General features: G+C 38.7%; 1 protein-coding gene and 1 long non-coding RNA gene across 2 annotated transcripts in view; one reads left to right on the plus strand and one right to left on the minus strand.

Moving 5' to 3' along the window:
* Nucleotides 1-19,200, plus strand: part of rell1 (RELT like 1) — a 25,018-nt gene extending 5,818 nt beyond the window's left edge. Inside the window, exons 3-8 of the mRNA XM_015029290.1 lie at nucleotides 8,712-8,783; nucleotides 11,962-12,016; nucleotides 16,278-16,460; nucleotides 17,183-17,297; nucleotides 18,729-18,766; nucleotides 18,843-19,200. Of these exons, the coding sequence (XP_014884776.1) occupies nucleotides 8,712-8,783; nucleotides 11,962-12,016; nucleotides 16,278-16,460; nucleotides 17,183-17,297; nucleotides 18,729-18,746 (443 nt within the window). The 3' untranslated portion in view covers nucleotides 18,747-18,766; nucleotides 18,843-19,200. The remainder of the gene's footprint in view (nucleotides 1-8,711; nucleotides 8,784-11,961; nucleotides 12,017-16,277; nucleotides 16,461-17,182; nucleotides 17,298-18,728; nucleotides 18,767-18,842) is intronic.
* Nucleotides 19,024-25,600, minus strand: LOC106945548 (uncharacterized). The gene is made up of 2 exons (XR_001424586.1): nucleotides 23,101-25,600; nucleotides 19,024-22,673 (listed from the first exon to the last, which is right to left on the minus strand). It is a non-coding gene; the product is annotated as an uncharacterized LOC106945548 (long non-coding RNA).
* Between the last annotated feature and the right edge of the window lie 1,821 nt (nucleotides 25,601-27,421).

Consider the following 27,421-nt stretch of genomic DNA (forward strand, 5'->3'; position numbering starts at 1 on the left):
ATTTTAAAACAATCATTTTCCTTTAGCTTCACAATTAGACACTATGCTGTTTCAGTCCGTCACATAAAAATCCTAATGAAGCACTCCAAGGTTTGTGGCTGCAACATCTGAAACGGTTTAAGAGATGTAATTACATTTAGAAGGATCTGTAAATGGCTGTAAAGTGGGAGTGATGGATTTTTAACTTGACGCTGAACAGTTTACGCTCTTCTACTGAAGGAGTACTAAAGCAGCATTACTGAATGAGGCACAGAGGTTAAGTCTTTGAGTCTCCCTTTTACTATATAATCTCAGGTTGCTTGGTAAATATTTTACAAAAGAAATGTGATATTCTCTGGCCACAGCCGTTATGAAACATGCAGTTTGCAGGATTGAGACATTTTTTTTTCCTGTCATAAGTATTTCTATTGACATCAGCTTGAAAGAACTCCAGCTTGAAAAAAGGATTTCCAATATTTTCTGGATTTATACATGGCTTGTTTCAATTTTCTGACGTGTAGTAAAAAAAAAAAAAAAACATTCAGTAATTTTTCGCAGCAAAACCCCTTTTTTTTGCGTATTTCTGGAGAGATTAACTTCAGTATTTTCTTCCATCATTAAAAGAGTGAAGTTGTTGGACTGAGTTGAACAGTGTTGTGTATGTAATAAGCAACAAGGGAAATAAAATGTCATCAGTATTTCCTTGATCAGACATTATAAAAGGAATATTAGTTTCCTCTGATCACTGGCTGACTTTTTAAATATCATTAACAGCTGATGAAAGAAGATTGTTTTTCATTTCATAAATTTTAAATGATGAAACCTGATGATGAATGCAGAGTTAAATGTGATGAGACCACCTTCTTATTAGTCTTTTAAGGAGTCCCAATAAAGGAGAATATTTGACTTGTGTGGCTGGACATTACATTCTGGAAAGCAGAAAAATGAGTCAAATTAATCAGTGTAACTGGAAAGTCATGGAGTTGGACTTCCTTTAATTTACAATGTTGGTACGTAGCTCTCGGTTAATATTCTGACTCGCCACCCGTCATCTCGATGTGTCTTTATTTTTTTAATTTTTTTTCAGTCTCGCAGGATCTAGGTTTATTTTGGCTCGGCTCCAAGTCCTGTGTAAATACCCCTCTAATCTAGTGTTCCCTGGTCTGTTGTCGTGCTTTTATTGCTCCAACTGATCTGTGATTGTTGGACACTTTAAGGGGTCGTGCCTGAACACAGCCTGCGTACTGCGAGCTACTCACTTCTTCACAAAAGCACATGAAGACATTGGGTCACAAGACGGTCAGTGAGCAGACAATGTTCAATGTGTTCAGTCTGATGCAGCAGGAGGCTGGGACAATGGAAGAGGCCACATGAGTGGGTAGTGGGACAGTATAACATCTAAACCTTGTGCTCTGGCACGTCTCAAATGAAATGCAGAGTCAGGATCTTGGAGTTATTGATTGATATTGGTCTGAATTGTGAGCGCCAACCTAGTCTTTTCTTCTTTTTTTTCCCCCCCCGACTTTTACTATTGCCATCCATTCACTGATGTGGACAGGAAAGCAGACAAAAGCTCTCTTGTGTGTTTTTGCTGGTTTTGCTCACATGACTCGTATGCATTAGGAGCCACAGCGGTGTCCACCGCTGCCTGATTGTAGATTACAGACTACACTGTGGTTACTGAAGATAGGAGCCATGTTCAGTAACCGATTGATCGGCATCAATCGGTGCACCCTTAATTACGATCATGACCTTACTCAGCCGATACTTGTGGCACCGATCTTATCCTACAATCGTATCTACCTCTTCAAAGGTCTGAATATCAGCCACTGTCTCCCTTTGCGAGAGGATTGGCTGACAGACCCGCCTACTGCGCAATGTAGAGCACTGCCTAATGAACAGTTAAATTAAGTTTGTATTTTTTCACAGTCATCATTCACTGATTTCAATAAAATTGGCACATTCAAGCGGAGGCAGGGAGAAGCTTCAGTATTAAAAGTTTTTTACTCTATCTTGTACAGTTGAATCAGATGTTTAGTTTATTGTCTTATGGAAAGCCAAATGTCAGATTAATGAGAATAATCCTTCGTCTGTAAACTTTAGGAGTTTATATACACTAAGATTGCTATGCCTTTAAACCTCAGACACATGCTGCTGCCTTGCATGACAACATGGATACGTCCAAATATATCAAAAAGATGCTGAAGTAACAAAACGTCTGCTAGGACGTTGAAGGTTTGGCACAAGTAGGTCTTCCAAATGTACAATGGCCCTAAGCGTCCAGCTAAATTAGTTACAAGATGGCTTCTAAAATTTGTGGCAGGAAGCTTTATCCTTACAGATTAAAATCGTTTCTACATGTACTAAGACTAGTAAGACGATGTATGTAAACTTGTAATTTATCGAAAGTTTAAAAAATAAAAAAATAAAATAAAAAATCCTTCCCTAAATCTGATACTCAGAAAATAGAAATAGTTTTGGTAATCCTAACTGACCTAAATTACAAATTTTAGTCTGATGTCTGACGGTGAGGCTTGTCTTTTTATGTAGTGTGTTTAAACATGTGGTTTCAACTGTATAAACATTCCTGCTTCATGTAAACTGGATCTGAGACCAGAGGTCTGGTCTTTCAACTCTTAAAGGTTTGGAGAGTTGAAGGATAAAAAAAAAAAAAATTCTTTCTTCCCCCCCGAATCTTGTAGGTAAAATCTCTACCAGATCTGTTGAATTCATTTCTTGCTGCTTGCTTTGTCTTGTAATTCTGTTTTAAAATCCTAATTCTTTTTTCCCCCCCTCTACTTTTTTCACAGCGAACACCACAACTACTGGTGGAAATGGTGAAGGAAGTGGCTCAGACTATTTAGCTTTTGCCTTAGTGTTGGCTTTCTTCGTCGTGGGCCTTACCGGGGTGGTGGTCTGCCACGTTCTGAAGAAGAGGGGCTACCGGGTCACCACCGCCCAGGAAGACGACGGATATGATGATGTGTTTGAGGAAGCCGAGGAGGCTGAACGACGAGGTAAGAGACGTTTATATTTACGTGATTTATGCACACAGCCCGTTTCGCTACGTAAACCAAACGGAAAGAAAAAATACGTTAGAACTTAAAAAAACGGATATGTTTATGCCTTCTAAAAGCATGTCGGTGTCCTGTAGGTTTTTAGATGTATCCCTGCTTCAACACACATGAGTCAATTAATCGGGTAACTAGCAGGTCTCTGGAGAACTCGACTGCACTGAGGTAACTCAGCCATTTGAGGCGTGTTGGACCAGGGACGCATCTAAAAGTTTCAGGACACTGGTCTTTTATTTGAAGATGCCTGGTTATCTCTTATTGAAGATGGATCTGCTGACTTCCATCACTGATTGATGCATATCCAGTTTCATTCTTAGTGATTTTAATATGTTCTGTGTTGCAGTGCATAGTGCATAGTCACTGTGGTTCAGACACAATCATTTTTGATTAGATCAGAGAAAGCCATGCCCACTGTCTTATCTAAGAAAAAAGTAGTAGTTTTTTTTTTTTTTTTTTTGTTTTTTTTATAAAACAGCCTTGGTGTGAAAGTAATACTTTCTCTGAATAAAATCAGGGTTATTTCAGGCACTTTGACTCATTCCTTATTGTCTGCATCCTTCCTGTCTGAGCTAACTTGCGATTTGAATCACTGATGTTTAAACAGATCTCAGCCTACTGAATTTCTGAAATCTATGTTGCTTTTGACATGAGTGGAGTTACTGATGTTTTGTTGTTGCTCTGACTGTATATAGGCAGAGTAAAGTGGCGAACAAACACAGGGCATCATACATGTAGTGGCACGAGGTCAGATTGTTTTTTTTTTTCTCTTTCACTTTCTGTTTTTCTGTAATGCTTAATTGGCTTTGATGGCCTTCTTCGTTAAAAGTAGTTTATATGAATAATTACCAAAAAGATTTTTAGGATATTCAGGTGCAGTTGCCTCTGTGGGCTAAGTTAACATCCTACAATTTGTATTCACAGAACTAAAAATATAGTCATAATTCTTTAGATGGCGACTTTTTGTTTCATTGAATTTATTTATTTATTTTTTTTTCAGCATAAAATTACCTTGGTATCCCTCGTCAAATTGCTGTATCATTGTGCTTTGTTACCGCAACAGGTTGTGTTACATTCCCTACGACGCCTTTACAGTGGAAACCAGTTTGGCATTTACGTTACTGGTAACCCGACACATTGCCTAACAATAATGGTTGAGAATCAAGTCTGTAGGCGGCTGCTGGAGGTTTAAAACTACTCATGGAAAAAAAAACCTTTACAATCCTCATAAGCTGATGAGGCAAAAACATTGTTGATTTGTATTGAACTACGGGGCAGATGAACAGCAAAGCTGAAAAGGATAAGGATGCCGATGAGCCTTGATGCTTCGTGCTGTGGCAGCACAGCAGCCGACACCGAACTTATCCAGAAATTTGAATAACAGCAGCAGCACCCAGTATCTGTCGGAGTAAATATAGTAAGCAACACACTACTTTCTGCGAGAGTCTAAAATTTCCTTGATTACTGACGACCTCTTCTGTCTGCATACCAGTAGGGATGGGACACACTCTCACACCATGCCATTTAGAGCTTTATTTAAACAATGGCAGAAAGACAGACCGTCTTAAGACCAAACAGAACAGGCCTGTAAGGTAATGACAGAAGAAGAGATGCACCAATTTTTGTAGCCAATTAGATGCGTTTTCTTCAACTTAAGTTCAGCCAAAATCAATTGGCCAAAAATCCTTTTAAATGTGAAGTGTGAGCGTTGGTGTTGACAGGTGTGGATATTTAACCCCTTAACTGACGACCCTTGGATGCGAGTCGGTGGGTCCATGAGGACACTGGCATCCTCATGACAGAGACTGAATGTGCAGGCGTTGTATAGTGTGTAGCAAAAAGCCAAACCAAATCGATTGACAAAGTGGACCAAGCCTAGGTTCAGAACCGAAATCCCAGTTAAATGTGCAATGTGGGGTAAGTGAGAACACCTCAGAGCTTAGTAACAAGTGAGTTTTAGTATAATCAGGAGCTTTAGCTCCAGGTTTTTACAGTTAGAGCCTTAAAGACCTTGAGCCAGACGCCTGGCCACTCCCACTATGAACAGACAAGCGGCATGTCCTCACATGAAAAATGTCAAGGTGGCAGGGAGTACTGAAACTTGACATATTACTCTGCAGCTGCTCTGAGTCTGCCAGACCTCTTCCTGTCAGAGTACTCCAAAGTGATGGGGAGTCAAGGTCTTGCATGATGATTGCTCACAGGACAGTCACTTCACTCTGACTCGATTTCAAGTTGCATGTTTTACAAGTTGAGGTTTCTACAAGAAACCCATTGATAAGATCCCAGTATAATAGAAAACATGTTGCAGATATTTGTTTTATTTAACTTTTATTTTCAAATGTCCTCCACTTGTAGACTATTTTCCGTCTAGCTAAAAGGATCATTTCTGATTCTTTTGAGATGCATTTAAAATCACTTGCCAGACTCTTATGCGGCTAAAGTCTTAAGGTCTTGGACTGATCTGTGGATCTCACTGTGGTGTTGGTTCTCACTTTAATAGTCAAGAGCCTACCAAACTACAGATATGAGGTTTAAACAGGGCAATCTTCCTTTAAAATTACCAAGTAATTATAAGTATGTTTGATAGGAAACACCACGGTGGGATTTTTAATTTTTAGGTTGGAATAAATCTGTGTATGTCTTAATTTAGTCTTCTTCAAAAGTTAAAATGTATGTGTTGCAAAAAAAAAAAAATCTGATATAATATTAGCTGTTTTTCATTATTTTGTCTTGTGCATCATTTTTTATTTCTTACTGCCATCTGTTATCTGCCCATTATGCCAAAACTTGTTGATCAATAAGCACATTATTTCTAACAGTGACAGAAATAGTTAATTTTCTAGAACAGTCATATATTCAATGTTTTTTTTTTTTTTTTTACCAAGCATACTTAAGCAGTAAGATGCATTTTAATCAGGGTTATTCCTTTTAACCTTCTTCTTTACACAGTGGATATTAGCGTAGCTGCTATGTTTTTTTTTTTTCTTGCCCTCCTTTTGCACTGCATCTGCACACAAATTGTAATATACCAGTTCCTGTTGAAGTTATAAGTACCCAGTGCGGAGTGTGTTTTTCTTTCTTTTTTTTCTTGGCCCTAGTTTCCAAACGAGTTTGCATGCATGAGGTTTTCTTTTTCCACTTTCCAGTCATGTGGTGGAGACAAGCAGGGTCAGCAATGAAGCAACCAGGGTGGTGGATGCTTTGGCCTTTTCTCAACTACTCTCAAGCTTCAATTACATTTGTGAAACTGACGCAAGTTAGAGGTTCCCCTTGTAGATCATAATGAGATTTTATATCAAATGTGAAGCCCGGAGGTGGGGAATTGGTTGCAAATCTCTGTCATGAACTGCTATTGAAGGGATTTTTTTTAGCTGTGTGAGCACTCTGTCTTTCTCTGTTGGAGGTGTAAAAAAAAAAGGTGTCTGTTCCTTTAAGGTACAGAACCAGGAAGACTTTCGGCAATTGCATTACTCATACTCCGACTCTCTTGTGGGAGTGTTCAGTGAGGTAGAAGGAGGGAAACAAAAAGCCCCCTCTACCAAACGGTGTTGAATTACAGCTTTCTAGATCGTGCGTAAATCTTTTCCATGGTATCTGCCTCGATTTAAAAAGAAAAGCAATCTGATGTACAGCAGTAAACAAAAGCAAGTCTTTGCTTCGCCCCTTTTACTTCTAGTAAAGGAAAAGGAATTAAAATCTCCATAGCTGGGTATATCTGGGCTTCATCACAGATGTGAGACAAGTGTTAGGAAGGAGTCAGTTTTGACACAACTCTGAGATCCTGTGCCGGTTCTTCTCACTGACACGTTTTCTTCTTGTGATCATGTAGGCTGGACATAAACATATGTAAATGGTGTCTGTCCTGCTGTAGTTCCAGTGGGTTTCTCTCTGCATATACCTGCCATCTTTGTTGGAAAGCTCCACCTTCTTCGTGACATGTTGAAACAAACAGATGTGTAGTTTTTGTCTTCAGCTGATCCTGCCCCACAGTTTGGCTGCCGTTCTTTCTGTTCCACCACACGCCTCCTCTGAAAACGCATCTTTTGCGAACAATGCAGATTCCTGACGAGGATTATGTCACACCAGGAAATACCTAGGAAATTGGTGATACTCCGGAAAATCAGAGGAAGTATTCAAGAAAGGAATCCAGGAAATGCAAGTCGAGGAGAACTAATATTTAAGGGCTGCCTCATCTGATCACTGACGCGGTGTAGAAAATACACAAAGTTTGTCATTCATCTGATAGCATGATGACATTTATAGACACCATCAATATTTTTATTGCACCAAGACCATGTCTCCTGCTTATGTCCTTCCATAAAGTTATACAGTATGCTTTATCGTTGAGGGAGCAATAAACTGAGGTGCACCCACTGCATTTTTAGGAGTGGGACTAGGCATGGACTGTTATATGTTCACAATAGCGTTAGGTTATCAAAGTGTTTGCTTATATATATATATATATATATATGTATATATATATATATATATATAATCCAACTGTCTTTTTCTAACCAGAAAATTGATAAAACAATATAATATTGACCATTATGGTTATTTATTGCTGTTTCCTTTTTTCAAACATAGCATAAATGGGATGCTATGCTCTTAAAAGAAAATTTAAGAGAATGGCACAAAATATTTCCTATGTATTTTTTTCTCCCGTAATTCAGAGCTCGACTTCCTTCTGTTCATTCTGCATGTCCACTTTCCGTAAAGACGTCCTTTTTCCTGTTGAGGATTTCCTTGGCATTGTCGGTGCTTGTCTTGTATTTCGAGAAGAGCCCGTCTGTATTTTACCCCACGACATATTTGGACAGGTGCATTTTGGAATGGATGAAATTGTCATTAGATTCTGAAGGTTATAACTTAATATTCTGTCAAAACATTTTGTATTAGCCATGCGCTGCTTTAACCTTGAGGACAAAACTGAAACAACAAAAAAGCATAGCTGCTGTTCCTCCTCTAGTAACTGCTGACTATTACAGTTACTAGATTTTAAATACTATTTTGGTCTCTGCATTGTAACACATTTATGACACGCTAAGTGGGCTAAATTCACTTAGGCTACATAATTGGATAGCTAATAATAGCTACTAATCGCATTGCCTTAATCTTTTCTTTCCTTTCATGATTTATTGTATGTCTGTAATTTTATGCATTTTAGTTTGTTCTTCTGGGAAATGAAGGAAAAGCACAGACATCTTCAGCCACCTCACTCTCAATGTGCAGCAACAAGTGGAAAAGAGGAAGCGTGCATCATTCTATGCTCCAAACAGCTGGGGAAACCTCTAGGGCCTTTTCTGGCACCCTATTAAAAGTACTTGGAACTATAGCAACAACATGATGGCAAACAGGTGGTTTTAAAACCGTAAAAAAAAAAAAAAAGAAGTGAAACCATATTATACACCATAATACTGGAAACTGAGATGATGATATTGGTGGAAGCAGTGCTGATCAGACAAATTTCAGGAAGTAATTGGTTTATAATGTTGACATATTCACTTGCTCTTCTCTCTCTTCTCCACTTTTGGCTGAAATATTTTTTGTGACTTTTTTTTTTTATTACACATTAGCTGTTTTTATTTCATGTCTTTTTTTTTTGTTGATATAATCAAATACTCAAATCTCTAATTTTCTCTCTACATGTTCTGTTAGAGCCGCATGAGACCATGAATGAAAACGATGACACAGTTGGACACATTATCCAATGCATCATGAAAAATGAAGGTATGTGTCCCACTGACTTCTTCCTCTTCTTGACACTAAGCAGAAAATGCAAAAAAAAAAAAAAAGTCACCTTTACTGGGCGTTTGCTTTACAGACATGCAGCTATGGGATCAGACAACCTGTCAGTAGACAGCCTAACTGATCCTGTTTTCATATATTTATATTTTTTCTTATGGAAATTCATACCAGGGACAACTGCATTGGAACAGCTTTGATATAGCAGATTTGAGTGAACTCCTGGTTTTTCAGTAACACAAGTACTTATGCTTTTCTTTTGTTTTGAAATCCAATGCCACTTAGAGGTAGTTCTGTAAAACGGGAAGTCGGGGATTACAAATTCAGTTCCCCGAAACTCAGAAGAATGCGAGAACTTGACTTCTGACAAAGTTGTCTAATTTATCAGTACAAGCACGCAGCGGTCAAATAATAAGGGAAAAAAATGTTTTAATGTTGTCAGTGGGGAAGATTAATTTAAGACGCACTTTACCCAAAGTATTTAGAGGGCAGAGCAAATTTATTACATTTTCAAAACCCCAATTCAAAAACACAAAAAATACAAAAGATGGATAAATGCCTGTGACAAGCTTCATGAGTAGCTGTTTGTAACAGTGATTGACGATAAAACTATGATATGTTCATCTGTATGAAGATTATTGTCATTACATCCTATGCATAGAATCCTGCTTTGTGGCTAAATTGGAGAATAATGCAACAAGCTGGGTCCAAAACGATAAATGTGTGCTGGCTAAAAATGGGTGCCGTTTCTTTGTAAATCACTGTTCACACACAGCCTGACATGCGTTTCAAAACTGAGGTTTTCATTTTTGGACCAAAAGACAATTACAAAGTCGCCCTTCTCTTACCTGTAGAAACAATTCCAGGATTAAAGTATTAATGTCCCGACACGATCTTGAGAAACTCATCCATGCAGGTTTCTTTAGTTGATTGCTGCAACAGTCTCCTCACAGGTCTGCCTAAAACCCAGAACACTGCTGTTTGTGTTCTCACTGAAACCAGGAAGATGGAGCACTTCGCCCTAAAGTCCTCACACTGGGTCCCTTATGTAGTTTTGTTTAGCATCAAAATACATTCAAAACCTGTTATTATTATCGGCCTTCCAGATCACTCGCATCTTCTGGTTCAAGTCCTACTCTGCATTCTTTGATAAATAACATCATAAACTGTTGTCTGGTTTTCAGCCCGTTATTGTTTTAAAAATGTTTAAAAATATTTTTGTTTTCCTTTTAATCACGTGGAACACTTTGAATGGCCCCGACTGCTGAAAATGTACTATTATATAAAAGGCCCTGAACTCTGAACTTTTTTCCGTCTCGGTGACTAACGTAACGTATGACACAGAAAGGCGTTATTGTCTCCTGAGTTTTACGTTGGCTTTTAGTGGTTTCACAAAATGACTCAAGTCCACGAGTGTCGGACTCCTTTGACGGTGACTCATTTGTCTCATTGTCCACATACTGGGAATCAGGTTTCCTGGAGGAAGCTGTTCACTCTTTGACATATTAGTATATGAATACATGGACTATTTCAAGAAACTTCACACACTGAGTTGTTTTTTTTTTTTTTTTTTTTTTTAATAAAGGAACTGGATGCTATTTATATCCGCAACACATTTTTGAAAAGGAGCAACCCAGAACATGTAGAGCATTCTATGGTATCCAAATCAAAGGGAAATGCTGCCCTCTACAGGCGATTCCCTCACTCACACACGCACACACTGAGCTCTCAACTCAATTCAGATAAGATTCTTCAGCTCTCTTAGTTCATCATCTTCAGTTACATTCTTGTGTTGCGTCTTTAGTTGGTTCAAGCAGCTGGCTTCAACATTGAACCCCTTGCTTTAGTGCAAATACGTGAGTGAGCCGTCATAGCAATCAGTGACCTCTGAAGTTTATAAAACGGCTGTTCCACCTACTCCAGGTGAGTTGCTCCTCTGCCTCTCGCTGCCTTTTTTTCTACCACACAGTGATTCATTAGTGTGAGGCATCAATTTTGGAAGATTTTTACAGTTTGATTATGTATAGGAGAATACATAGTGCAATGAAACCTCTTTATAGATTTGTTTTTTTTTGTTGTTTTTTTTGTCAGACATACATGTTTCAGGCCATGAAGCGGGTTTTAATATCAGACAAAATCAAATTATATTAATTATTTATGTATTATCAAAACAACCTCGCTCTATTTAAAAAGTAATTGCTCCCTATACCTAATATCTTACTGCCATTAAACATTTGAGAAAACTGGAAGTGAGTTGTTAACGGCGTGTTTAACGTCGCATCTAAATTGGATTTAAGTATGGCCTTTGACTAGGCCACTCTGAAACCTGTTAAAATGTTAGTGTTTTGGGGGCCGATCAGAGTGTGCTTGAAATCTGATGACCGGACATTTCCCTTCGTTCTCTGGTAGAAAGTAGAATTCGTGGTTCCATCAGTTGCGACACGTCATCCAGAACAAACCATCACTCTACCACCATGTTTGACTGTAGGGTGTTCCTTTACTGTTCATTTTATCCCAGATGATTTTCTTTTCTTACCTTGATAAGTTATACTTTATATATATAACAGAATTGTAATAGATGCACAAGGACTATTTTTAAGTGCTTTCCCAACTAGTTTGACCTTTTTTCTTTCTATTTTGTTTCATTGATACAATTCACAAATAAAAGTCCTTTTTCAGTTTCTTTTAAGAGCCCCCCAAGTGACCTTAAATTGTACTTTTATGCTGCTACAGCTACCCCTCCCACCACCGACTAACCAAACAAAACACCCCGTGGTAGTTTTATGACAGGAGGATGGTTCACGGAGAAGACGAAGGCCAGCACTTTGAGTCAGACGTCACTACAGATTTTCATAAACTCTTACCAAGTCATATCTTATTTTCCCAATCTCTTTTTAAGCTTTCGGTTCAAAGATGATGTTGCATGCTTATGATAAATGTGGTGTACACGTCAAGGTCTGGCAGGTTAAAATGTGTGCCTATAGGGCCAAAATGTGTAAATCTAAATCCGAGTTGTGTGTATGTATGTGTGTGTATATATATATATATATATATATATATATCCATTGAAGATACTGTAGATACTGTACCACTCTCTGCATCGGACTCTGCTGCTGCATGTGTTTCCATCTGTTTTCATACGACTGTCTGTGTTCCTCCTCAGCAAATTCTGATGCTCTGAACGCCATGGTTCACCAAACCAGCATTGATTCAGATATGTAAGTACATCATGTTTACAAACATCCATCATTTCTTTTTTTTCTTTTTTTCTCTTTTTAAACCCTAAAGCAGGGGTGGGCAATGCTGGTCCTGGAGGGCCGGTGTCCTGCAACTCTTAGATGTCTCCCTGATCCAACACACTTGAATCCAACAGCTGAATCACCTCCTAACTGCAGCCAGGTTCTCCAGAGTCCTGCTAGCGACCTCATTATTTGACTCGGGTGTGTTGAAGTTGAGACACATCTAAAAGTTGCAGGAGACCGGCCCTCCAGGCCTGGAGTTGCCCAGCCCTGCCCTAAAGGCTGAGGTTTCTTGCTTTAAATGGCCTCCTCCACCAGGTGGCACTACATGCCTCCTTTTTAAAAGCTTTCCAAGTCGACCATCACATTTATGAGCAGCACAGGAATTCTCTAAGTAATCAGGCCAGATTCTTTTCCAGATTGGCAGAGTTTGATAGAGGCCAAGCAGCCTGAGAATATTCCCAATATGCCTTAGTGTCCCACAGCAGTGCATTGTGGGATTATTAAACCATGCATGCAGCTGTTCTGGCTGGGTTTCTAGCCAGAATGCATTGTGGGTCTGGGAATTTAAATGGATAAAAAGGAGAACAAAATTAACATTTTAAAGGGCCTTAAACATCTACGACATCCATTACTTTAGACAGAGTGGATTAATGAAACATTAATTTAATTGGGTGTGTTTGCATGATTATTTTTAGTATATTATCAATATTTTTTTTTACTAAGAAATCACAGTGTTTATCTACATGGATTTGTGGCTGCAAATTTGCATTCGGATTTTGCTTCCTTCAGATTATTAAAAATAATTTAAAAGTATCCAATGTTCTTGCTCTGATCTAGACCTTTATTGGGGTCATTTTGACATCGGCATTCTAAATAAAAAGCTTTCTGCTTGTTAGTACAAGATGATCCTTAATTATAAGAAGAGGAGCTGAGATGACTCAGATCAAACTTTTTTTTGTCGTCTTTGATATCTGTAAATGTTAACAAGAAGGGAAATGAGAAAATGGACACACTGGAAGAAGATATGGCAGTAGAAGCTGTAAATCGAATTAGTGTGGTATATTTCCCCCCAGCCTCATCTGTCTTCTGCTTTTATCTTCCTTTCATATTGTTGTAGAGGAAACCTGTTTTGGAGGAGAAAGGCTTTCTTTGATTGGGTGAATAAATGGCGGGAGTCCTGAGGTCCTACTCATTCATCACTCTTTTCTCCGCCAAGCTGCTTTCATGCGTTTTGCCTTCTTCAGTTCTCCCTCCAGATATCTTGATTCACATATTTCCAGTCCTTGTTCTCCCGTTCACTTTGCTTCCTACTGTCCAAATTGCTCTCCATAGTGGCCCCTTCCTTCTCTGGCTGCTACAAGCCATATCTTTCTGTTTCTCTCTGCCAGGTCGGGCAGCCGTCCAACGGATCACTTAGAGATGGTGGATAGGGGAGAAGAGGGGTTTTGGTTGGGGTTGATTTATAGGATACACAGGCGTAGGGTGACAGACAGAAACACAGAGACTTGGACGGAGAGGAAAAGAGGGATGGAGGGGAAACCACGAGCAGGAGAGCGACTGTAGTGTGGCCAGGCTGTGCTATCTTCCTTCCCACATTTGCTTCTTAACTTTCCTTCACCAGCTGCCTGCAACCGTCAGTCTCCGTCAGCTTTCACCTCATCATATCCTTTTTTTTTTTTTCCCTCTCCTGTGGAGGTGTACATCCTAACTATACACCTGCACCAAAAATATTTTCAATGTGCAAAAATTCAGTTTTTGTATAGAATTGTAGGCAAACCTATAGAATGCAGGCATGTCCTTCAGTAAACTAAAATTCTTTATTTTAGTTTAAAGAAAGTTTTCTTTAAACAGTAATACAAAAAAGTCTGCCAACTATATGGATTACAAAGCATCCTTTCTAGTCTAGTGATTCTTGGGCTTTTCGTCCAGATGTAGCTTGTAGCGCCGTGAACTACAGATGGCTGATTATAGGGGCTCATCACAGCTTGTTGTGATATTTATTGTGATGACAAGAATTTGACTATTGCTGCTTTTATAGAAAGAAAATCAGACCCATCCTTGTAGCTTTTGTAGTCATCATCATGTGACGTTTATTATCCAGATGAATCTGAATGAAGACCGTGGAACAACGGTGAACTTTACCAGGAGTGTGTTGCCTTTCTAAAATTACAAGAGCTCATTGATGACTCATTCACAAAGGCAACCATAGCAAGATCTGCAGCACTACAGTCCTAACATGCTTCATTTAAAGTCGGTGCAAAAACACAAAAAGGCCGGTCTCAAACTTCCCTTGACTGAGAGAGAGACTTACTTACTTATACCTGTAGCGCTCTTCCCACCGTTCGCTATGAACCGACCACTAAGCAGTTCTGAGAGGAGACAGGCTGTCGAAAGACTTCAAGTGCCAAAAAATTACTTAAAGCATTTAACAAGATTTCAACTTCTGAGCTGTATACAGGTTTTTCTTTTGTCAATAAAATGTCTTATTATAGTAAAGCTAGTAGACAAAATCTAATAGTTTGTCGTGGTTTTTGAGACTGTTTTTCTTCGGGAAAAAAAATAAAAAATTAGAAAAGAAGCTTTGAGTTTGTTTAATTTATTCCAAAATGTTATGATGTTTTCTCCACATATAAATAGCATTAATCGGCCAGAAATTCTCAATTTTTACAACTGAAGGTGGAACATGTGAACGTGGCAAAGTGAGATTAAAAGAAGCAGTCTTTATTTCTTCTTGAAAGAAAAAGAAGTTTTATCAATGTTAATTTTGAATTGCTTGATTTGTGGAGGACTGTAGGGTTGAAGTTCTCAAGTTTTTAGGGAAACCTATTCTCAGTCTAATTGGTGTGTGTGTGTCTGTGTGTGTATAAATTGAGGGCATACTTTTGACTTCTAAAAAGTTGTATTATGTAACTGGGTATTTGCATACAACAATCTGTCCCTCACCCTTTTGATGTTTTTGCAATTAAAAAAAAGAAGCTAATAAACCTAATTCAACACATCAATCAATTTCTGCTAAGCATGTTGACGTCCTTCTTCTCCAGTGTTGTTTTTTTTCTTTCTTTCAGTGAAAGAGAAGTGGGCTCAAAATGATTGAGTCTCCGCATTAGTAACAAACCATCTCCGCATTGCTTATTTTCATCAGGCTGCTGCTGCTGTGTTTCTTCCACAGTGGTGTGCAAACAATACAAACCGCTGCTCTCCAGGGTCATAAAAGACAACAACATGTAGGAGAACAAAAAGATGAGAAGCATGGCCTTAATTAGCTCCTCTTGCTGGAATCCAGAGATAAATTTTAAATTGAAAAGAAAAAAATTGGAAGAGGGGACGAAAAAGAAAAACCCTACAAAAAACCGTATCATGACTGTATGTCATGATACGGTTTTCGCCGCTGCAAAGAGAAACTTGCCAATTTTTTATCTTTTTTTTTCCTGCCTTAAAGAAAATCAATGAGGGCTGGTTCTCAGGGAGCTTGTCAGTAATTGCTTAGAGGTATGAAATATTAATGTGTCATTCAGCGGTGATGGGTTTTAATAGAGGAAGCGCCGCTCTACTGAATAAGCTTTAATTTTCTCTGTAAGACTGATTGAAAGCAAGTTGTTGGTTAGTTTGGGAAATTTCTCAAAGCTGCCTGTGTCAGTGTTTTCCTTTCATTAAGCGTTTGCAGTATCAGTAATGAAAACTAAGCTTTTTAAATTGATCTCTTTTAATAATTATTGTTCCGGGGGAGGGGCTGAACTACAGTGTCACCACTGAAGGGTTTGAAATGCCGTGCTGGTCGACGCGTCAAATATCTTTGCTTTATTGTGCGTTGGTCCACGTAAGACGGCTAAAAATGACAGTATCCTGACTGTCAGGATATGAATTACCATAGCAACCGCTGCATGTCTGAATCTTTCTTCTGGTGCTCTTGAATGCATCACTCATCCTGTCCTCCCCCCGTCCAGCCTAAGCTAAATTTCCAGAGTGTGCCGGTTGTTTACCAGGTGAGGAAACCTTTAGAAATGTAAACGGCTCACGGAGAGTTTTCAGTGTCGGATGCTTGACTAATAGACATGAAGGAGGCACTGAATCAAAGAGTGCCGATAAGGAAGAGGCGTTTAAACAAATGGGACTTTTACTGCAACATAAATCACAAACTGTGATAAATCCCCGAAGTACCAGGATGTTAGTTTAGTTTGAAGTATGTGCGTTTCCTTTATAAATCTTTACTGTCTGTTTTGTTTTTATTTTTTTTCAGTGCATCGTCCCCACCGCTCACCCCCGTGTCGCCTCCAGAAGAAGCCAAGCCCTCATTCAACCATCAACACACCATCGGCAGCGTCAACGCCGACGAGAACAAATGTCCGCTGACCAAGAGGCCCTCGCAACGAAAGTCAGTCAGGCGCCGTCCTAGTGAAGTCACGGTCCTCTCTGTGGGCAGGTGGGTAAACTCCTTAACTCGTAAAAGAACTCGTTTACTGATGGATTTTCATAAAGCATAAAACTACCCATTTGCCTTTAACTAAAATTAGAATATTACACATTTCGATTAATATTAATGCATGTACAAAAAGTGCATTTTAGTTATTTTTTTGTTCTGTTGGCTACAGTTGAAGATAAATTATGGGTTTTCAAAGTTTTTACTGGTAAAAATTGAACATAACTGAAGTTTTGGTGCATCTCTTGCCCCTGATGTAGTCAGAAACACGTCACATACGTTTTAAATATACGCATGTAAATTTGGATTTTAAACCATCTTTTTTTTTTTTTATCATTTTGACAGAAGTGTAAAGTTACATATTGGCTTTGTAAGAACTGATGATTGAAGCGTCAAGTTTAGGTTTCTTTCTCTAATAGATGGAAGTAGATGTGACTGCAGAGTCTTTCATGCATAGTGTTGATTTGACGCTCACTTTCTGTGGATTCTTGGTAGCATCGCATTACTAAAGTGTTACAAAATCAACAGGAAGTCTGTTCTGTGTCGCATTGACCCTTTAAGTCAAATCATTTTAGTTCTTAAACTAAAATGATTTGATTTAAAGAGGCTGCACTCTTAGATAGCCTTCAGCGTGAAGTGAGTGCTGAAGCTGGGTTCTTATGACGTTCTCATTTAGGCCACAAACGGTAAATCTAGGAAAACGTTAACATGCTTTTCTTCTTCAGGTTTCGTGTGACAAAGTGTGATAAATCAGGAAAGGATCGAAACTCTGAAGGCAGCTACCAGTTGGCGTCAGCAGACGCCTCCCGCAACAGCAAAGTCGTGACGCAGTCCGTTAAGGTCGGTTCCGTCGGAAACTTTAATCGTCTCTGCCAAACTCGGTCGTGCATCTCTTCTTCTAATATCGTGTGTAAATCAATTTCAGTTCAAAGTCTTGAAATCTTAAAAAAAAATAAAAAAATAAATACAACTAATTAAATAGAGGGAATAAACTTAAGGTTGTAAATGTTATAAATCTATCAATGGGGGGGGGGCGGACCTACTGTTGAATACTTTTTAGGAAAATAACTGATGCTGGCCTCTAACGAATCGTACGTTTTTCTGGAAAGAAAATGTATTCATAAGTTGATCAGGGTGTTTTAATTGGTACTCCATGACTTCCCGTTAACCTGTTCTTCAAAATGGGAAAGGCTAGAGATCATAGCAACTGTTAAACTTGGCCTCAACTGCAGTCGGAACAATAACTGAAAAGTTTAAATGATTCTGACAAGCAAGGCGTGATATGGGTCCATGTGTATCTGCTCTTCACACACCATAGGGAGGAAGGTAAAAATCTTGGGATTACCATGTCTCTATGACAACCATGTTAAGGTTTTTGTACACAAAATCTGTTTTTTTTTTTTTTTGTGAGGAAAAAGAACTGGTGGTAAATTTATTAAGAGAAGATGCCAGGATAAGTCTGGAGCATAGAGCTGTTCTGATGGTTTAATTAGGATTATTTATCTGTGATAGAAATACTTGTGGCATAACCCCCAGAAATTCAGCTTTTATGTTGCAAATTAAACACATCAGAGGTAGAAATGTTTAGCCCTACCCACAGTAATTGATGCTGTGTGAGATGTATAAAATAAGCACATATTTTGCATTTATTTCTATATAGAGTGGCTAGTTTCGACTATGCCATTTTGAAGAGTGGTGTGCTACCTGACATAAACAATGAGCTGTGGGGTCAGTACACTCTGATCAACCAATAATTTTGTGAGAACAATTAAAGGTTGGATTTTTCTACATGTTTCAGTTTGAGGATGTGCTGCTGCAGTAAATTTAGGGGATTTTTTTCCCCTCCTCTTTATGTTTGTGAGTAAATGTGGAGCCTTTGTCCAGGTGTGATGTAGTTCAGACACGTAAAACGGCTGTGCTGTTGAGCAGGACCTTTGTGTTTGTTTCTGTCCTTTAGTTTAATCTGGACGCTGAGAGCTTCTAATCTGAGAGGCACCATCTGAGGATTTGGAACAACCTGATTTAGATCCATCAGACTGAATCAACACCTTAACCAAATTTGCTTTAGTGGGGTGGGGGGAAACGTTGTGCTCACTAACATCCGTGTTTGCTCAGTTCCTTACCGTAAGCCCTGCTGTTAACTTTTAGCGTTGTCATGCTGATGCTGTAGGAGAAAAGGAAAAATTCCCAGGATGAGGAATGAAACCTGCACAGTGATAGAAAAATAAAAAATAATAATCTTTTATTTAATTATTTTCATTTTCCTGACAGGAAATGTCAGAAGACTGAGAGGAATGATAGAAGTTCAGGTAACTTGTCTTGTTTTTTTTTCTTTTTTTTTTTGTTTTTTGTTGCATATTTTCAGTATGTTACTTTCCTTCCTAGTTTTCCACACGGAGAGCAGGACCAACATCTTGGCACTTTAGATTTCCTTTTTCTTCAGACTTCGGAGGGACGAACAGATCCAGGAGGGGTCTTGTCCCATTGTTGCTCCACCGGTAGTAGAATCTGCTGCCGAGAACCTGCTGTACAGAAGAGGAAGAAAATTTGCGCCATTTTTTTTTTTTTCCCTTCCTGCAGTAAAGTTCCAGCAGCACCTGGCTCGGAGGTGGGACAGCAGCCTGATGCTCTGAGCTGAGTTTGAACCAGGGCTTTCAGTAACTATGGCAACACACCAAAGTGCTCTATGACGGATGTATGTATATATGTTTTTATATGTAGAATAATAAAATATAGCATTGGTGTGTGTTGTATCAATTTAAATGATAAAAGACACCTAAAAGCAGGCAGAGACGAGAGCTAAAACAGGAAGCTGGAGCGAACCGATGCAGCACCAGGAGATCCACCGGGTCAGTGCCACCGGTGATATGTCATCTCCTGTAAAACCGTTAAATGAACTCAAAGTGCTTTTTACCATCTCTCATCATCAAGTTTCTATTTTATTTTATTATTTAATTATATGTTTTTTGTGTGTGTGTGTTCTGTCTTGCCTCAATAAAGAACTCCAAGTCAAACTAGAGAAAAACTACACTTCCTACAGAAATGCAGTGTGAATGTTGTAAGCTGAATATTTTTAGTGTAAATGGGAGATGCATTTGAAGTCAACTGCAGAAATGTAAGAAATGGGCAGAAGCAACAAAATAAAGCAAAAGGCCTGCAAAAATGCTACTAGAAAAACTGCACAAGAGTGAAAACATCTACTCAATGCAAAAATCCCACCCAGGATATTAGAAATTTGAGTAGAACACTGTTTACAAAGCTAAACTAGGGTCACAACCATTTATGAGCTAAAATTAGCTAAAGAGGTGAAGCTAGATGAAATACTAATAGCCTCTACATTAGGTCTAGGATCCTGACCCAGGGTAACATACTCCATGCAGTGTGGGAAAAAAACCCATAAATGTAATAACCAGAAACGGTCTCCATTATTCTTTCAAAGCAAAAGAGACTGCTGTTGAATGTAGACGGTAAGAAAAATGATTTTTAGCTCCAGTGCAGAGTAGCACATGTGTTGAAATTAGCTAAAGCTGATGGATTATGGGTTGTGGAGCACTACCATGTTTCATAACATTAAAATGTTCCATCTAGTGTGATAACAGCAATGTATAACACAAGCTAATGTTAGATTAAATGCTGTCAACAACCTGCTATCATTAGCACGTTGTCTAAGATTGACTAAATTTAGTAGGTTTTCATGAAATGTAGTGAAAATAATTTTAGCTAAAGTTTTAGCCCTCATGCTGTCACTCACTTGTTGAATATGTAAATTCAAGCAAATCTTTATTTGCCAAAATGCTAATATTAGCAAGAGAACCATCACTAGAATATTCACAATGTGCTCCTTATAGCATGGTAGCTATAGTTTGTAAGCTGAAATGCTATCGATACCTGAACAGGTAATTGTTAGTTTGGCCGACGTTATTCACTCTATTCAGTTAAGACATTTGCTTTTGGGTAAAATGGCTTACACGCTAAAGCTAATGAGATGCAAGTGTTCCAAGTCTACAGGATTTCAGTAGCGTTTTAGCCAGCAACTTTCAATATGCCAGAATTTAGCATTCATATAAAAACTGGCTAAAATGCTAATTTAAGATTAGGGTTACCCTTACTCCAAGTTTCTGGGACAGTCTTCCTTTCACCCAGAGATCTCTGGATTTCCAACAAAGTTGTTTTTAAGTCTGCTTTTTCCTTATGAAACATTGATTTATATTTTTAAAAGTGCAATACAAAACTTTACTTAGTCTAAAGTATTGTCTCATATACAACTGGTGCTGGAAGGAGGGTCAAAATTAGGGTTTTCACCCCATCATAAAAAAAGAAACATGCCAAATAAATCTTGGAAAGGCCAACATGGATTTGAAATTCTTGCCCGTCATGACTGGATGTGATGTTCTGACAGGAACTGTAAGTGTGTTTAGTAGTGACTGTTAGTCACCAGAGAAGATCTATTTGTGGTCCATAAAAGTAAAAAAAAAAAAAAAAAAAACTTTTCTACCTTTAACTGTGATAAGAAACCATCTGAGTCATAATTTAAGAGGTGAGTCATAACTCAGACTACCATTTTCTTGCATATTTCTCTCTGTAAATGTCACTTCACTTTGCCTCGTGTTTAACGCACACATTCTGGACGGGTTTATCCATCTTAAAGCTGTGGATAAAGAAGATAATAAAAAATAACACCTAAGAAACACTGCGGAGAGGCACCATTATTAAGGACCTGTGTCCATTCACCTGCAGGCTACCTTTTCTCTCTGATCTGATGGAGCCATCCATCTTCATTTTCCATTCCGTCTCATTTCACCCTCCACCTTCTCCACCCTCGGAGGGACTCCTCTCTTTCCCTCTCTGCTTCGTGCTCTAATGAAAAGATGATTTGTCTTACTCATCTCGAGTAAGCCGACCTTCAGCTCTCGACCATGTTATTTCCAGATAATAGAGATGAGGTGTGTTTGGAGCACAAGACCGAGGATTAACAAGCCTTGACTTCCCCCCCCCGTCTTTTGTTTTTTTTTTTTTGTTCCGTCTCCGTTGACCTTCTGAGGCTCGTCGGGCTCACCCACGTAACGAGCTCATGTTCTCGGTAAAGGACGTGGGCTTTAAGACAGAAGGATAAATACGGTGAGGAGAAAGCAGTTCATTTGGGTCGTTATTTGACTAAATTATTAACACGGCGGATTGACTTTCATGGTGGTTGACGGGGAAGTTTCTTTTTAGTCAAAAAGGTCACAGAAGGTGACGCCTCCGCGCCCTCGGCTGTAGACTCAAAGTCCTGCGGAAACGCACTAAGTTTGGTTGCAGGGCGTTGAAGCTGTCAGAAAGCTGCTGGATGACAGCGTGGAACATGAGGAAAGCAGCAGAGGAGGCAGCAGCAGCAAATATTGACTCCTGATACACGCGTGTGTTTACTTTAGCTTGCACCGGGACATGGAACCAAAGGGCGTCCACCTCTTCCGAGTACGGTCTGTGAAACCGCAGCGGAACAAATCCCTCCATTAGGCATATGAAAGTGTACAGGTACAGCTCTGATCCGTCTTCTGCAGGACTTCACAGGCTGTAAATTTATCCCAGGCACTGAATTATTCAGGCCTTCGGGCCACAGGTTCCCATGACGATGCCAGGCTGATCGCCCGCATCCTGTCTCTGATTGTGGCTGGTTGGAAGGAGGACTGGGCTCTGGAGAGGGACTAGTCCAAGCACCCATTGTCTTCCTTCCACCTTACCATCCTTTCTTTCTTCCATCCTTCCTTTCACCTTACCATCTTCCTTTCTTTTATTTCAACATCCTTCCTTTCAAACCTCCTTCATTTCATTGCTTCTTCTTGTTTTATCCTTCCATCTTTTCTTTCATCCATCCATACTTTCGTCTTGCCATTGTTTCTTCCATGCTTGATTTTTATCCCTCCATTCTTCCTTTCATCCTTACCAATTCCTGTATTTATGCTGAGATCTCTACTAACATGAGTTTGGAAAAGTTTGTATTTTGTTTTTTATAAATGTGTAGGAACCCAGTCTGACTGAAGGGGACACTCTCTCTTCTTTAACGGGCATTTAGGAAAACAGAGAGGAAGCTGATTTACCTCTGACCCAAAGCAGATCACTGACCTTCTGAAGTGACTCACCCTGATTCCCTCTTCGCCCAAAACTGCTCTCCGGTCATTCAAAGAGTCCAATGAGGGGGCAGCGGTCACTGTTTGGACCAGCAACAATAACTTTCACCTGGATGTTGAAACGGCAAACATTACATGGAATAATAGCCTTTTAGGAGAAACACGCCTAATACCGTTTCCAGGGAGACGGCCTAATCTTTAACTACGGTAAAACATTAGCCATTCTCTGAAGATGTTGGTTCCGTTCCAACAAGAGGAAGTCTATTTTGAGCCCTACCTTGAGGTGATTAAACAGCGAGCTAGTACATTAATGATAAAAAAAAAAAAACGTTACAAAAATTGGCATGTTTTTCTTTTTTTTAAGAGAGAAGACACATTTTCAGAATAAAATCTATATTTTTGTAGGAATATTAGAGAACTGGTGTTCTGAGATTTTATCCTTTACGCCACCGGTGCTCATGGAGTTTGAGTTTCTATAAATAGGTACAATCAATCAATATTTGAACCCCCCTCTGAAAACGCTTAGAATTGCCTACCTTAATAATTGAAACATCAAACATAACTTGTTGCGCATGAATATATGCACTTTGGAAACCGTTTTAGCACTACCGCAGAAGCTAACATCCGCAATCTTCCTTACCTCCGCTCCTTTGGGCACAGCCAATCACCGTCAAGGAAAATGAGTGGTGCTCCTTGATTGGCTGCTTTGCACATGCCATCCAATAGCGTGTGTAGTAGCATTATATGTAAGTTTTCACTCACTAACTACGGGTTGAATTGGTTTCAGCTAATTTATTTATTTATTTATTTGTATTTAAACCAGAAAATGTTTGTTGTCTATGACATATATGGCAGTGCAATGATTTCGTTGTAGTTTTTGCCAGTGAACAAAGACAACCCGTATGGAGAGTCGACTAACCTACCTGTTCCTCTTGAGAGGTGGAAGTGTGTTTCTCTGTGCGACAATTAAGGGTGACATCATTCACTTCAACAGAGCTCTGAGAAAAACAAACACATTAACGGAGCACACACACCTCAGGGACTCTGCAACCAGCTGCCTAATGGACCCAATAAAAACAACATGAAGGAATCTGACATACAAAGTGTTCCTTTTATTTGCCCTCATATCGTCCGTCCGCAGCAGGGTTAGCTCAAATTAGCTTGTTGCAATGCGCGATTTTGTGCCGTTATCTTGGCGCGTGAGTCACTGGAAAGTTGAGTGATATATTGAAATGTGGCATTCATGTGTAATGGAAAAGTACAATACATTGTTCACACACTTCCAGTACAGCAGATGGGAATGCGGCACTAATTTAACAAACTAACAGGCATTTATGACGTCAAACGAAACTGCATCTTAAGGACGTTATTAATGCTTTTGGATCATTTATTATTTTACTGGTACGTGGTTTTCTTAATTCCCAGCTGCTCTCAGGCAGACTGTGGCGCGTCCTCTCATCAATAAAACAGATTTACATCTTTACATTTAGGACTGTTTCCAAGCTGTTTTGTTCTAAGGCTCTTGAGATTTTTTAAAAACATTTTTTCCCGATTGCAATTTCTTTTTCTTTTTTTTTATGAAAACTGCAAAATTTTAGTTTGATTCTACACAACTAAAACAGTTAATTTTGCCCGTTGATTCTGGGAACTTAGTTGCTTTGGTGATTTTAGACTTTTGTGCTGTTTTTGATAGTTTACCTTAGAAGATGCTTCTTTTATGCTTTTAACTAGAGCCAAATATATGGGGAGATTTTACTGCCGTAAGTCGAGAACACACATTTTCAGCCTAGATAGATGTCTATCTATCTAGACTGATACGTAGCCACACAGGCATACGCACTAGAAGGAAACAAACACACCCTTGACGAAGCTCCCAGCCTCCCACTGCCCAGTATTACACTTTGATTGATGTTCTGTTGGCTGGAACGTTGCCAGGCTATCATATTTTTATGTTTTGAAAGAGAGCAAGACAGTGCATATTTGAAAGACAGCAGCAGTTTTGAGTACAAGCATTACAAGTTTTAAGAACAAAGACAAAAAATCCTGCTTGAGACTGAAAATGTGTGCTCTCGAATTATGGCAGTAAAATTCCCCCATACAAGCATTTCATATTACATATATGCAGAAAGATCTGGCTAGCTTGCTATATTGTTCTACTTATTTCAATCAACCTCACTCTTGTTTTTAATGTTTTAATTGACCGCAAGATTATTTTTATTGAATTTTTTTTTGTTTATTCTAACTTGGTTGCACTAGTTTTATTTATTTTGAACTTTATAAAACAGTGGAATTTCTCTGTCTTACCTACATAGTTAGTGTTGCTAAAAACAAGTAAGAACCCAAAATAACATATACTACAAATAATAAAATCCTGAAATATTCATGGTAGTTATCGTTTCTTTTGAGAACACTTTGTGTGAATCTGGCTGATCTTTTTTTTTTCCCTTCATACTATTCTGTGTATAATTAAATATTCAAATATTCAGGGTAGCATAAGAAGACCACGTACACAAGGGACAAGTCTGAAAACTAATCCTGAATGGCTATAAGAAGTCAAACAATGTTACTGTTGGAAGCACAAATCTGAGCACAGATTATTAAAACATCCATCAAAGGAAGCATCTAAATTTAGCTGTAAACCGATGAACACCAGCAAATACAATATTCCTACTTGAAACCAAGAGGAGAGGAAGCATTTCACTGGATTTGCCTCAGATCATGAGGTGTTGGTTTTTTTTTTTTTTGTTTTTTTAACAGTGGTCTGACTAATTAATTATCTTTTCCATAAAAAGTCACTGTCTATCCGTCTGTCCATTCGTCCTTCCAAGTCCAAATTTCCCGCTCTCCCATTTGTTCTGCGGTGTCCCAATTCACTGCCAGGCCAGGAACTGATTAATCTCGTTCCGCTGATTTGTCACATGTAATGTAGCAGCAGAGGAGCCTAGTCAAAGTTTGGGCTTAAATCCAACTGTAGTGCTGGGGTGTTAGATAAAACAGGAAAATGCAGGAAAAATCTCCAACGTGACTAAATAATAATAATAATTTAAAAAAAAAGCATGTATTTGTATAAAAAGTTGTATATAAATATACAACTTCATATTTTTTCCCATTAAAATATAAAGTTGTAATTTGCATTTACTCAGGTTATCTTTGTGCAATGTTAAAACTGGTTTAATTTTAAGCCATTTTTTTGAAGAAGAAATCTGTTAGGGGACAAAATGCTTTTTAAGTAATGAGCAGTGGTTTTGATTTATTGTTAAAATAAATAAAACGATGACTAAACAACAAGCTAACGCCTTTAAAAGCTTAGAGCTGCTTCTCCCTCTGACTTCAGACAAGTCGACTTATTGCAACCACAAATCGTTTTCATTGCGGTTTTGCTGTTATTGTTGAACTTTGGCTTGTGATTCCACCACCTTGTGATTCCACCACCTTGTGATTCTACCTCTGACTAAACAGGTTTCCTCTGTGTTTTGTCATCCATCACGATGAGAACGCAGAAATACCAAAAACACAACCTCTGTAGACACAGCGCTCCCAGTCGTTTTACATCAAAGCTCGGGATAAACCGTGGCTGCATTCACACACACGCACACACACACACACACACACACACTCGCATTCAGAATCAGTCTGTCCCTGTGTGTGTGTGTGTGTGTGTGTGTGTGTGTGTGTGAGAGAGAGAGAAAGAGAAAATGCTATATATGACAGCTTTCATGTGACGTCGCTGTGATGCTTCAAATTCAAAGCTGAGGCAAACATCTTCAGGGATTCAGTGGTTTGTTTGTGGAGGAAATATGAAAAAGATCAAAGTTCCAGAAAGAAGCCAAAAGAGGGAGTTTTGTCATAAAAACATTGTGAAAATATAATTGAAGGTTTATAGTTTAATAATACAGCCACGATATTAAAATGATCTGCAACACAATTTTTTTTTAAAAAGTGGAATTTCAAACACTTATCTAAAAAAAGGGGTCAAGATGAAGAATCTCGTGCGAAGAGGAAGACCGATGAAGATAAAAAAAGAAGTTGTTTGCATGAATAGATAAAAAGAAGGAAAAAGCTATTCTGGCATATCATCCGTTTCCATCTGAGACGGCCACAGATAGCCTCATGCTCTCTCGATGTGAGCAAGTTGAAAGTCAGCAGATCTCCATTCTTGTCATTATCATTATTCCAGGCTGCTGTGGAAGTTACTATGGTTCGCTGTGAGCTCAAGGGCCGTTTGCGTACCACAAAGCCCCAAAGGTGTTCATTAGCCGGGGTCCCAGGGGCCACGGATGATGCCCGCTGAGGCTCTAACTGCTGCAACAGCGAAGTTTAAGCAACTACCACCCACACGGATCGCTATTAGTTACACAGAACAAGAAAGAAAAAAAATAATCCCAACATTTGCCGCTATGCAGAATCATTGAATCTCTTTATGCATTTCCTTTAGAAAGATAATATAGTCACAGATCTGAAATATTAAGTATTATTTATATTTCAGATCTCTCTTCCTTCCCTGTCTTTCAGAGCTTATTGTAATTTTTATTTGGCATGCCTCTCTCTCTCCAGTTTTACAAACATGTTTCTCCCTAATTCTCAATATATGGTACTGTGAGTAATTGGAATAAGGCTAATTTAAAAATTAGCTTAAGTTTTAATAGCTTGCTATGCAAACAAAAGTAATCTTGCATATGTCAGATACTGTTTTTAATTCAATTTACCATAACTAGTTCATGGTTAACAAGCTAATTACCGAACTATCTACAATACCCAGGACCTAAGCTAACTGAAAAATGTGTTTCTTCTTCAGTCTACAACTGTTAGGTAGTTTAATTTTAGCAAGCTAATTAGCTAGCTGCACACTCTCAAGTT

This window comes from Poecilia latipinna, unplaced genomic scaffold (genome assembly GCF_001443285.1).
Source record: "Poecilia latipinna isolate Pla-1442-1.1 unplaced genomic scaffold, P_latipinna-1.0 Scaffold149, whole genome shotgun sequence".
NCBI classification, from domain to species: Eukaryota; Metazoa; Chordata; class Actinopteri; order Cyprinodontiformes; family Poeciliidae; genus Poecilia; species Poecilia latipinna.